The sequence below is a fragment of the Carassius carassius genome, chromosome 47 (assembly GCF_963082965.1).
Source record: "Carassius carassius chromosome 47, fCarCar2.1, whole genome shotgun sequence".
NCBI lineage: Eukaryota > Metazoa > Chordata > Actinopteri > Cypriniformes > Cyprinidae > Carassius > Carassius carassius.
In genome coordinates this window covers 2219815-2233135 of record NC_081801.1, presented here as the reverse complement: position 1 = coordinate 2233135, position 13321 = coordinate 2219815, and the positions used below count along the sequence as shown (strand labels likewise).

At 36.3% G+C, this 13321-nt stretch overlaps 1 protein-coding gene across 2 annotated transcripts in view; it reads left to right on the top strand.

Annotated features, from left to right (window-relative positions):
* Positions 1-1816: 1816 nt before the first annotated feature.
* The window catches only part of LOC132130455 (netrin-G2-like), a 58085-nt gene continuing 46580 nt past the window's right edge, over positions 1817-13321 (top strand). The window contains exons 1-2 of one of the 2 annotated variants that reach the window (XM_059542169.1): positions 1817-2279; positions 3962-4661. In XM_059542169.1, coding sequence (XP_059398152.1) covers positions 4353-4661 — 309 coding nt within the window. In that variant the 5' untranslated portion in view covers positions 1817-2279; positions 3962-4352. The remainder of the gene's footprint in view (positions 2280-3961; positions 4662-13321) is intronic. The other variant, XM_059542168.1, reaches the window with a different exon arrangement.

Below are 13321 nucleotides of genomic sequence, written 5' to 3'. Positions count from 1 at the left end.
TTGTGCAAAAACTTGCCAAATAAAAATTAAGTAAATTTACTTTTTGTTTTTTTCAGTGCAGAAGCACATGTCGTTTCTCCTCCTGTGGAGAATGTCAAAGCTGTGGCTTCTCAAAATTTTCAATAAATATTTTTTTTTTTAGATATTACATATCTACATGTCATCATTGACTCAGTTTCTCATTTTCAGGTCACAACAGTTCATGACCTATAAGTACATTACGGGGTAAGGAAGTTTCATAAGCCCTTGCCTGACTTCACTTATTACAATCCCTAAACTATGGCTTATTAAGACATGATATATCAACACTGTGACAGGTGCCAGTGGATTACGCACTTCCTCTGATGCACCCAGCAGACGTGCCAAACAGACGGTCAACCTGAGCAGACTGTGACGTCATTACAGAAATGGGATAAAGGAGTTTCCGTTTTCCCGTTTAATTGAAGATGGATAATCCTGTTTGTGCGTTTCGGGTCAGATGGAGATTAATTGGAATCATTTATAAATGACATCACTTTTAGAGCCATTAGTGGCTTTTAATGTACAGTACACATTTTTATAAATAGCTTTTTAGAGTTAACAGAGAGGCTGGGTTTGTGTCAAGAGGGGAAAAGTCAAGTCAGCTCTGAGAGAGCAAGAGCAGAGAAAAAGAGAGAGAGAGAGATGCGGAAATCTTTCCGTTGAGACACTGCAAGGACAAACTATCGATCTGATCTGCACTCCTGTCAACACAGACCATCCAGACCACAGAATCACGCCAACTCTCTCTCTCTCTCTCTCTCTGACATCACACATACTTTATAAATCCACATAAATAAACTAAAAGAATTCCACTGTATATCCATTTCCATAAAGAATTCCGCACTGAGAAATACAAGGGTGACTCTCACAAAATCTCCCAAAGAAAATCAAAAGTAAGAATATAGAATTGCAGTTTGTATTAAAAAAAAAAGAAAAATTTTAGGATCATTAAGAATTTTCACATTACTTTCATAACAATAAAGTACTTCCCTGACACACTTACTTAATGCAAATATTATTATTATTATTATAGTTAAGTGTGTATTTCATTTATGACAATTTAATAAAAAATGTATTTTTTATATTTTATTTATAATCAGTCATTAAATCCATCTCATTAAATCAGTCGACCTGTTGGCACTACTGGAAAATCTGTTATACTATATTTGCATATTAGAACACACAGTGGCTTCCGAAAAATAATTGGATGCTTAAGACACATTGGGGGACATATTCATTGCATAGATAAAAAGAATTCAAAGCAAGTGTCTTTATGTGTGTCTCAAGTTCTGCAGGATCTTTTTTTTCCACTAACTGCAATCTCTTCATCAAAAAAATGTTTTGGTGGTTTTAGTCAGAAAAGGCAGAAAAAACACAGGTGTAGTACATTTCATTAACTAACGAACAAACAAACCCAACATGTCAGTTTTTTTCTATGCAACATAATACATACAGTTTATCATTTAAAACCCCAAAAATGTTTAATGTTTCTTGAAAAACTGTACATATATATAAAAAAAAGACAATAGGCATGTTTTTATTTTTATTTTTAGGGGACCTTACTGAAAATGGCAACACATTTGACATCAAGAGCCATTTGGTTATAAAATGGATCTTATGTTTCTTTGGAGTTTTTATTTTTAAGTTATTGCTGTAACCTAGACCAACCTAGAGCACTGACAGCAAATATTGCCCTGAGAGTTGCTCTATCAGCAAAGTCCTAGTAAACTGAGAGAATCCATTCAATAAAAGAGGAAAAAGGCGAACCGTCAGAGGTTTCCTCGACGCCTCCCTGGTGCCTCAAAAGTGGGACGGTTCAGTTTCAGACCCTTCAAGAAGAAGACCGCGGAACAGCCGGGCCAGCCTGACTCAAACCCGCAGATAGTGATTGAGAGTGATGCTTAAATGGATTAGAGAGAGAGGAAGGGAGAGGGAGAGAGAGGGGAGGGAGATTTGCCATGAAGCTTTCTGCCCTTGAACACACAGGGCAAATCTGATCCAGTAAAGTAGACAGCGCGCGCACCACAAGTCCATACTCTCACTTTCGGATACTTCACTGGTACACACGCACCCTCCTCCGGTAATTCAGCATCTCCTGCAGACATAGGGCATCGTTCTCCCCTGAAAAACCGACGGAGCATGCATTAAAAAAAACTCTACAAAAACAAAAAAAAAACAAAAAAAAAAACCGAGGGAAGAGCCGCATCCTCGCTGCGGGAGGCGATGCCATTTCCACACGGTCGCAAGTCGAGCGCGCGGTGAGTCAATCTCAACTACTTCAGCGACCCGGATGAAAGCACGCAGCTCTCGTTTCCGAGACGAGCCTGTCACAGCGGCTCACTTATGATTTATGTTTGGAACGCCAAAAAGTTGTTTCTGCCCGAGTTTGCACGTAAAACCAGCCCTCTTGCCGTTAAACGCGAGTTGCAGCGCGGAATGTGTTTTCTCGGAGCACCTCTCCCTTCTTTAGTGTCGGGACGCGAGCGCGACACACCCCGGTCCGCTCTGCAGAGGGAAGACCGATTGCAAACCTTTTTATGATGCTAAACTACCAGAGTTATCAACTTTAGACACGTTTTGTGTCAGATTACGGATGTTGCATTGCCTGCAGGGTCTGCATGAGGAATATCGATGCTTGCTTTGAGTTTTATTACAGTAGCTACAGTATGGAGGAGTATCATGTTCTGTCTGCGAGTGGAACTTGTACGTTTTTTACGTGAGGCAAAACGAAAATGTACTAGGCTACAACTGTTTTTATCACTTTTCTATACTAAATTACCAGGGAAATGGCATCTTGGATGACATTTGGACGTTATGTAGACTACTATGTGTTTGTTACATTTGAGGTTAAAACTGGTAGTGGTATTTGCCACGCTGACGATATTACAATCATTACGGTAAGATTGAATAATAAAGTTGAAAAATGCATGCTATTAAATCCTAATATACATTTACCAACCTACAGTATATAAACTGTAAAATTAATTAAAGTTCGCCACAACTGGAATCCCAAAGCCAATGCACAGAATACATCTAAAAAACAACTACTCAACATTAAATGTTCTTAAAAGATAACTTTTTTTCAGTTAAACCTAAAGTGAAGCTTTGTGCAGGGAATTCTTAAAACAACACCTTCCCCATAATTTAAATGCCAATTCATACATTTTATTTGTAAAACGTTTAAATATATTACCATAAAAGTGTAAGCAATTTTATTTAAAAGTATATTCTGTTTACAGTAAAATTACATGCAAATATATTTTCCACTTGATCTGAAAATTGTAATCAGGTTGACTCAATCACATGAAAAGCAGTTTAGATCCTACCATGTAAAGCACATGGTCTCTGATTTTTACAGGCATACAATGCCTTTGCAACATTAGAAATGGATGTCATCACCATGTGTGTATCTGCACATGTGAGACCATTCCTCACTCCTCCCATTTCCCAATAGAAATTAAATGTGATTCATTCAGGAAACTATACCATGTAACATTTAGCATACAATAAAAGTGTACAATTGCTGTATGAGATATATACTGTATATATATATATATATATATATATATATATATATATATATATATATATATATATATCATATCATATTCCTTTTGCTACTCTTCAACAAAGTCCTGCCTTATATAATACAGTATCTGTCTGTGAAGTGTGTGTGTGTGTGTGTGTGTGTGTGTTTGTGTGTGTGCGTGTGCATGTACCACGCATGTTCTTCACTCTAGACTCGTGTTGTATGTGATATCAGCCATCTGTCCAGACTGGTGGTGGTTCACGGGATGACATCCAACGTCTGTTTAGTGGGGGTTTGGCAAATTAGACCATCAGCAGAAAGCAGAGCTAGAAAAAAACAGGCTGACATCAAGTGCTTGTGTACAAAAGAGGAGAGAAGTTAAACACTAAAATGTGCGGTGTTTGCTTTCAGGACCATGGACAGCAGCTGCTGAGTGAAGGATGCGACCAGGTGGATAATTCTGAGTTTGGAAAAGGGGAAACCCACTCTATGTGACCTTCGGGACATAAATATGCTCTGCGGTGACGCAGTCCAGGAGCTGCTATGGATGTAGGTCCAAGTAAAAGCATCAGCACTTTTGACCCAACATATCAGGACAGTGTCCCAACACACAGAAGTAAGACAGTAGTCAATGCAAAAAACAATAAACTTACTTTGCAAAAACTCCCCTCAAACTTATAACAATAAAACACGTTTATGCACATTTTTCTATATATCTGACTTTTTCCTTTTGGAGTAAACTGAAGCATGATCGTGGCGAAGTTATGGGATGTTTTAACCTGACCACAGGCGCTGCTGTTCCATGTTAACACGTCCCACCTTTGAACCTACGGTGGTCCCTTTCCCGTTCCTCCGGACTCTTGGAAATCCCCTTATTCGCATGCCTGCCATGCGTACTCATGCGGGACTCCTCTACCTGCTGGTGCATGTGCTGGCAAGAGCAAGAGGCCAGTATGACCTTTGCAAGTCTCTCGTGAGCACGGACGAAGGCGCCGTGTGGGAGCATTACGCGTGCCAACCCAAAGCCCAGGCCGTGAAGGAGTACATGCGCATCCTCGTTGAGCCGCCGGGCATCACCTGCGGGAACCCGCCGGAGAGATTCTGCACCCTGGTGAGTCCTCTTTAAGAAATTGCTACTTTTATTGATCAAGGAAGTTGACTGAAAGTGACAGTAAAGACATTTTCGTGTTAAAAAAAATGTCTGTTTCAAATGTTCAGAGAAAATATAAGGCAGCACAACTGCAGCAAAACAGAATCATACCGCCAACACTAACTGTATGCTATATAATTGTCTTAAATATACTTTGACGAAGTGGTCCTGACTGAAATGAAAATTTGCTGACTGTTAACTCACCTGCAGGACAGACAGGATATTGATGTGTTTGTTTGTTCATGGGAAGAGATTTGGAGAAACGTAGCATTGCATCACTTGTTCACCAATGGATGCTCTGTAGTGAATGGGTGCCATCAGAATGAGAGTCCAAACAGCTGATAAAAACATCACAATAATCCACAAGTGAGCCACAGCACTCCAGTCCATCAGTTAACATCTGGAGAAGCCAAAAGCTATGTGTTTGTAAGAAACAAATTCATCAAGACATTTTTAACTTTAAACCATTGCTTCTGGCAAAAAAAACGAGTCTTTGATCCAATGATGCTTCGCCCAGTGAACTATTTCTTTTAGATTTAGACTCGTTCATCTGATTAAATGATGCATTGAGTTTGCATCTTCTGGTCAGTCTTAAATCTTTGTTTTATAAAATAAAACAAATAAAATATTATAATTATTACACAAAAGTGGGCTTGACTAACTAACTATGATTAACTTTATAGAATTTACAAAGTGTCAGTTAGCACCTGGATGGGATGGACCTGAGGCAGATGTTTCCGGGCTGTTCCTTGATTCGTTTTTTGACCACCAGCCATTGGCCAATGCAAACTATGCATGGCCTGCAGAACGGTGCCAAACTGCACCCATCATGGGGGCGGAGGTCTCGAAGCAGCGTTAATTTGAGGAGGATGTGCCGTGCAGGTCACCGACCGCAGCAGAAAAAATGCAGCTGAGGTCAGCAGGCGTGGAGAGCAGAAGGCCGAGGTGTTGTTTACCCACGTGGGTTTGTTGGCACAGTCAGGCTCACAGGAACAGAGGACCGGGAGGATGTCGAATTTCACTTCGCTCATAGCAGGGTCAGCAGGTTATTCTCAAGGGCAAGGAGGTCATGTGGTGCACTATGGGCTTTATAAAGTGATATTGGGACGGACAACAAACAGAATCAAAAGATATACCATCAGTCAATGAGTTCTGAAAGTAAAATATAATTTGATTGGTGTTTCCTCGTGCAAAAGTTGCACAGCTGTAAATGTGACCACACCTCTGGGATGTTGTGGATGGTTGCTAATGTGTTGCTATGCAGTTGCTGTGGTGTTCTGGCTGGTTGCTAGGTTGTGTCTTTCTGTCTGTATTTACATTTATTCATTTGTGAGACGCTTCTGTCCAAATGACTTACAGTCGAGGAAAACAACAACAAATGGTTATTATAGTTAATTTATACCATTAAAAAAATTAGTTGCTTGAAATATAATAAATTATAACTGTTATAATTTTATTTAATTTTTAGTTTAACCTGATGGAAAGAAATAATAAAGAAGTAAATCAACAGATATATAAACATAAAATGAAGAAAAAAAATAAAAACTGAAAATATAAAAGATTTACAAGTAAAATTTTCTACATTACATTTATTAATTTATGTGTTTTTTAAAATTATTTATTTGTCAAATTAATTTAATGGGGAAAAAAATTATAATTTAAAACAATCTTAATGATACTAAAATAATAGTTACGTATGGATATAGATATGACTTGGGCCCATCCTTCAATGTAAGGCTGTGCCTTTTTTTCTTTTCCTGATGCTTTAGCTTAGCATTTAAACTCAAGAAAGAGCAACAGTAACAGCGATGCTTAAAAAAAAAGTGAGGAAAAAAAGAAGCAAAAGGTTATGCAGGCTAAAGAGAACAAGAGCATGAATAAATACTAGTGTCAGGGGAAAAGAGGTAATAAAACCCTGATTAAATTATCCAGACAATGCAATGTCGTGCACAAACAGACACAGTTTGTTCACTATGATTGTGCCTTTTCAGAATGAAGCTGATGATGAGACTCATACACAGTACAGTTATTGGTCTCGTGTGAGAGACAGAAATGGACACAGCTCGCACACACTTGACAGTTAATGATCTGTTTAATGTTTTCTCTTACTCGCTCTCACTCTCACAACTTAAAGGGATAGTTCACCCAAAAACATTCTGCAAAATCATTTTTGGGTGAACTATCCCTTTAAATCGTGTTTGCATAAATGTGTGTGTTAGCTTTTCTGGTTTAAGTAAGAATCAGAGTATCTTTTCAGAGTAACTTTGCGTTCCACAATATAATTATATCATCATTTAATCATAAAACACAAAAGCAGATGTTTTGCAGAATCGTCACACTATTATTTCCCATGCAGTGAAAGTAAATGATATATCATATTCCAAGTAATGTGAGTTTAGAACAGTATAAGGGTGAGTAAATGTGATTTTTGGGTGAACTCTGCCTTTAAATTTTGTTTGTGTAAATGTGTGTATGTATTAGTTTTTCCAGTTCTATTTTAAGCATTTTTACAGTAACTTTGCATGCCATAATATTCAAATAAATTCATCTAGGGGAGCATTTCACCCAAAAATCACAATTTGCCAGTTTTCTCACCTAAATGCCTTACATGAATTAGATAGAATATGTTGCTCAAATTATATGTATCACTACTTTTATGGTGCTTTTTAGTCTTTATTAATCACTATTTATTTTCAATGCATGAAAAAGAACATTGTGAACATTCTGCAAAACACATACATATATATATATATATATATATTTTTTTTAAACCCCACATTTGGATTTGTTTGAATATTGTGGCATGCAAAGCTACGCTAAAATACCGATTCTTATTTAAAACAGGACTGGAAAAGCGAACACACACTTATACAGTACACACACACAGACCCTTGAATTGTTGTGCCGGAGTCGGCCGCTAATGGACTGCCCTCTGGAATGTTCCTCAGGTCGTCCCGAGCTCTTTAATATTGATGGGGCCCTTAATGGTCCTGCAAGCAGACATCCACAGCACACCCGAACATTTCCCTTTTACATTCTCGACATGATGAGGTCGGGCAGGCTGGCACAGTCAGCACTTTACAATAGACAGGATCCTCCCTAGTATCTCCCCCTCCAAGATAAATGACAAACGCAGATGACAGAGGAAAAAAGCAGAGTGGAAACAGAGTACTGGTCAATAGGTCAGTATTACTGAGAGAGTTAAAAAATTACAGCATCTTTGAAATACAGCTTGCGCTATGAAAACATACAGTAGGTTTCAGTGCTCAGAATTTCCTCGCCAGTCCAAATAGAGCTTCTGTTAAAACTAAAAATACAAAAATATCTAGTTTTAAACTGTCACACAACTTCAGCCAGATAAAGCTATCAACACAGGACTGTCCACAATTACACATTAACGGAACTTACTCAGTGTTCAGAAACCTGGCCCACACACCCACAAGGACTATAAAAACACAAAAATAACAATCTGACAAGAAAAAGCTATGAAAAGAGAGTGTAAAAAATGGTCAACTGAACAACGGTTTGTTGCACAAAAATTAAATGTAAATAATGTAATAAGTGTGAATGATTTACTTCTACTATTTTTTAGAACCAATCTGCAATATAAAAAAAAAAAACTAAACGCCATCAAGTTCCCAATGAATAAAAGTCCAACCTTAACTTTTTCCTCTTTACACATCATATCCTGTTTCACTTGGAAATTACGTAAGCAAAATGAGTTGCAAATGAGTTCTTTCATGTGGAATTTAATAATCTCTTGCATTTCACAGCAGCTGCTCATTTTCTAGTCTGTGTGTTACTGTGTGTTTTGGGTCAACTGCTGTGGTCACATGTGTTTGCACATGTGTGTGTGTGTGTGTGTGTGTGCATGTCCCAGTTTGTGCCCAGGTTTCAGCCCAGGGTCCAAAATTAACACTCACTGAGCTGCATATGTGAGTAAAAATGGCCTTCGTAGAGTTACTTCTCAGATGGCTGGTAATTTAAACTGCAACATAATGCTATAAATCAAACAAACGACTCAAAACACTTTTACCACAGACAGTTTTAAATTACCTGTGTATAATATATATATATATATATATATATATACATATATATATATACACACACAGGTGCTGGTCATATAATTAGAATATCATAAAAAATTTGTTTCCCTAATTCCATTCAAAAAGTGAAACTTATGTATATTATATTCATTCATTACACACAGGCTGATATATTTCAAATATTTATTTATTTTAATTTTGATGATTATAACTGACAACTAAGAAAATCCCAAATTCAGTATCTCAGAAAATTAGAATATATATACTATTTTTCTGCCAATTTTCTCACATTAAGTCACTAAAATTAAAATATGGAACATGTCTGTTCACGTTTTCTTGACAGAGATGCTCATCTGGTTTGTTTTGTACAGTATATGATGATGCAAATGAGACAATGACCTGCACTGTTTGTCACAATAATGCAAGGAAAACAATAAAAAGTTTTACTTCCATTAAAGTGATCTGAATAATCTGTAAAAATGTAGCATTGCATCACTTGCTCAGCAGTGGATGCTCCGCAGTGAATGGGTGCCGTCAGAATGAGAGTCCAAACAGCTGATAAAAACATCACAAAAATCCACAAGTAATCCAGTCCATCAGTTCATGTCTTGAGAATCCAAAAGCTGCTTTTGAATGAAAAAACCAACAAGATGTTTAAACTTCAAACTGTTGCTTCTGGCCAAAAAACCATTTTACCTGGAGAAAGAGGACAAATAGTTTGGAAAGAGGACTTCTTTTTATTTTAGTTGGAAGCAATTGTTTAAAGTTAAAACAATTTTAATGATGGATTCGTTTCAAACATGCAGCATTTCACTTCTCAAGACATGAACTGATGGACTGGAGAGCTGTGGATTATTGTGATGTTTTTACAGACTCTCATTCTGACGGTACCCATTCACTGCAGAGCATCCATTGCTGAGCAAGTGATGCAATGCTACATTTCTCCAAATCTGGTTTGATGAAGAAACAAACTCATGTCACATTTTCAGCAAGCATCCTTGAAATCTTTCATTGCACAAAAGTTTCCTTTATAGTGAACCAAAAGTTCTTCAAATTATTGAAATGTTCTTTACACGATGAAAAAAAAAAATTCTTGCAAGGAATAATCACTGAAAGCCCCCCCCCCCCCCCCCAATTTTTTTTTGAAAATCGTGAAAAAATCTATAGTCAAAAATGTTGTAATAAAAATAATCCAATGTTTCAAGGCCAGTAATATTTCTCTCAGTTCACCCACTACTGGCAGATTTTTACAAAAGTTTACATTTGGACCTTATTGCTTGGTTTGTTTTCAAGTGGTTGATTCTTAGTTGGCTCATGTTATCTGGGAAGAACAGCGAGAGAGAACGAGAGAAAGACAAGAGATCCCTAATGATGGGGGAATCACAGCAGGAAAAAGAGAACAAACACACACATATACACACACACACACACACCAATAAACATGTGTTGTTCATGCACACACTTCTCTGACAGCGCACAACCACAGCATACATGAAATAGTTAGACGTGTCAATGCGTGAACGTGTGTGTTTGTGTGTGCGTGTGTGTGTGTGTGTATGAAAGTAAAAAACCCTTGTGCTACACAACAGTGATCTCTGATTTAGAGGCACAAATGAGCCAGTGCTATAAATAGAAATAAGAGAGAGAGAGAAGCAGGAAGTGAAGAAGAATGAGGAGGAGGAAACAGAAGGGAAAAGAGATATGACAGAAGATATGAAGATGCCAGAATAGAATACAATTTAAGCAATTTAAACGTTAGGAAATATCCCATTTCACACTGTAGTATGCTTCACATGAATTTGTGAAAAAGTGTGCTTAATTGCATTGAATGTGCATATACTGTAGCGGACTTCAAATCATAAACGAATGTTTGATTAAAAACTGTAGATAATATAATATTAATCATAAGCCACTTTAGTGCACTTAAAGGGAGAACACTTTCATGGTCGTTAAACAGGCTTAAGTGCACCTTTAAAAAATAAATTTTGTAATAATATCAAATAAATTATTTAATAAATAATTTTTAGCAATGGTTTGAAGAAGTACACTTAAGTGTTGACTAGCATACTAAAGCACATAAACATTATTTGATTATAACTGTTATCTGATTATTACATTTTAAATTACTAAATCTCAGAAGACAATAGAAGTTATTATGAAATTACAAATAAAGATGTATTTCAGTCCTACTTAGGAGGGTAAAAAAGCACTCTTGTGTTATCGAATTAATTATAATTTTCTAGTAAAGCATCCACACTCGCTTAATCTTCTAAATCACTGACAATTTCATTTCATTTTGCAACAGAGCAAACAACAATCAAACACTTCGGTAGCAAACCTTCTTCAGTTTATTATAGTATATAGTCATATAGCAGATCCCTTCCTAAAATATGATGTTACTGATTGACCTACACACCCAAAACTAAAGTTGAGCGGAGTGAATTTGATCTTTTCAGGAATTTATTATGATTTTCAAATATTATATATTGTCATTTAATTGTAAATAACATGCAGTTTAGGGTCTGGAGACACTTAGTTCATACTTAAGCATATTCTTTTTAAAAGCATGCTATACTGTACTTCTCTGTTTTTTACAAGGGATGTGCAGTTCTAAACTATTTTCTCACATTAATAATGCACGAAAAACTTAGAAATTAAAGGTCAAGTTGAGTGCACTGCATATACTATTGTATTTTACTGTGCATTTGGTCAAAGTAGTCATTTGGGTATTGTAGTGCACACAGAAAATGAGCTTACTGTGCACAGTATACTGTATATACAACATACTGCAGAAGGAAAGCATGGTGATCTGAACAGAAACAAAGAGAACTGAGTGAAAGTGGCTTGAGATGGACAGAGGCTAGAGTACTAGTTTAATAGAATGAATCTGTCGCTCTGCGTGACTCGCTCTGATCTCACTGAGCTCAGAAACAAAGTTTCAGCCAACAAACACATCTTCATTCACAAACTAAAAAAAACCCCAGAGAAAACACTTTGAAGAATTCTGGAGATCTAGAATAAAGGAATGAGATCATTACTACATGCTTTCCTGGAATACTTGGTACAGGAAATATGGAAATGTTTTCTATGCAATATATTTTCCATAAACCATTTCCATATTCTTTTTTCTCAACGGTTTGATAAAATAAAACTGAAGAAATAAAAAAGCAAAGAAAACAAATTTTAACAAGAACAAATACAGTAGTGTTTCAGTCTTTCCACTTCAAAATTTCTTACCATTTCTGTATAATTATTTGTGATATCTACAAGAAACGTCTGAGTACAAATAGTTTCTACACCAAATTATTTTCTCTGTACAATGATAGTTAGATGAAACACAATGTAGAGTGTTATAAACCTCTTAACCATAGTAAAACTCACTTTGGTACACTGCCTTAAGTGTAAAATGATACAAAACACCATGTGCAATTAATAAATGTATTAATAATAATCATAATAAACAAATTTTACATTCAGACGAATTTTTGGATCGATCTCAGAGCGTGAAATAGTATTTGCTGGATAATATTAGAAATAGGGCAACAGCAGAAATCCCCCCATCATCCCCGAATTTCAGAATATCCATAAGTACAAATAAATGATTGATTACATGTTAGGTTGTATGAGATTACACTAGTACTGTTTATCTGAATACCCAAGTACTAACATGAAAAATGTTTCCAAAGTTTCCAAATCTCTGACCTCATAGTTTTTCATTTCGAAATGACAAATGTGTTTGCAAGCCTTTTCCGACGCGCCAGAACTTTTATTAAAGAACAGCCGTTTTAGGTTTTGCCATCTTGTGGATTTTGTCATGAAATGTGGTTGCAGCGGATTTTCCTTTAGCTATATTTACACTTAATCATGACACACACCTGTACCGAAACACCAGGTGAGCGCCGATGTAAGCAATTCTGTTTGCTTCTTCGTTAGTTTTATGTATTGCTTGATATGCTTTTTATTCAAGTTAAATACAATATACAAATATTCTACAATTATATATATACTGTATATATATTTTTTATTATTATTAATTTATTTGTAAGATTCAACCATGCAGGAAGCAGTGTTTTAACATTCAAAAAATTACTTACTTCACATTTAATTATTTTTTTACAAATCCTAGTGAGCTGCCTAATTAGGCAACAGTTTAAGAAATCATAATTGTGCTCCCAGCATGCAGGCTGTTCTAAATAATAAGCGGTAAAATAATTCTGCCTTCTAAGATACTGTAAGTTCACATCCTGCACCCCTTGCATATTTCTTTATTAAATATTATGTCTAATTTAGTAATTTGATTATACTTTAATAGCCATTAATAAGACCGTAGTCCTGTCAGCCCCGTTTTTAACACATTTTATCTCCAAAAAGCATTAGAAAATACAAAAGAAGTCTGTAGATTCCATCTGGGGCTGCTATGATCCAATTCAGTCAGGATGCTGCCTTAGAAGGAAGCTGCCTATGTTGACTATAGTCAGAGTGTTGTATTCTTAGTGATGATCTCGTTAAGCGAATGGAGCTCACATTGTGTTCTCAGTTTCTTAAAGTCCACTATAACTCACTCACACACAC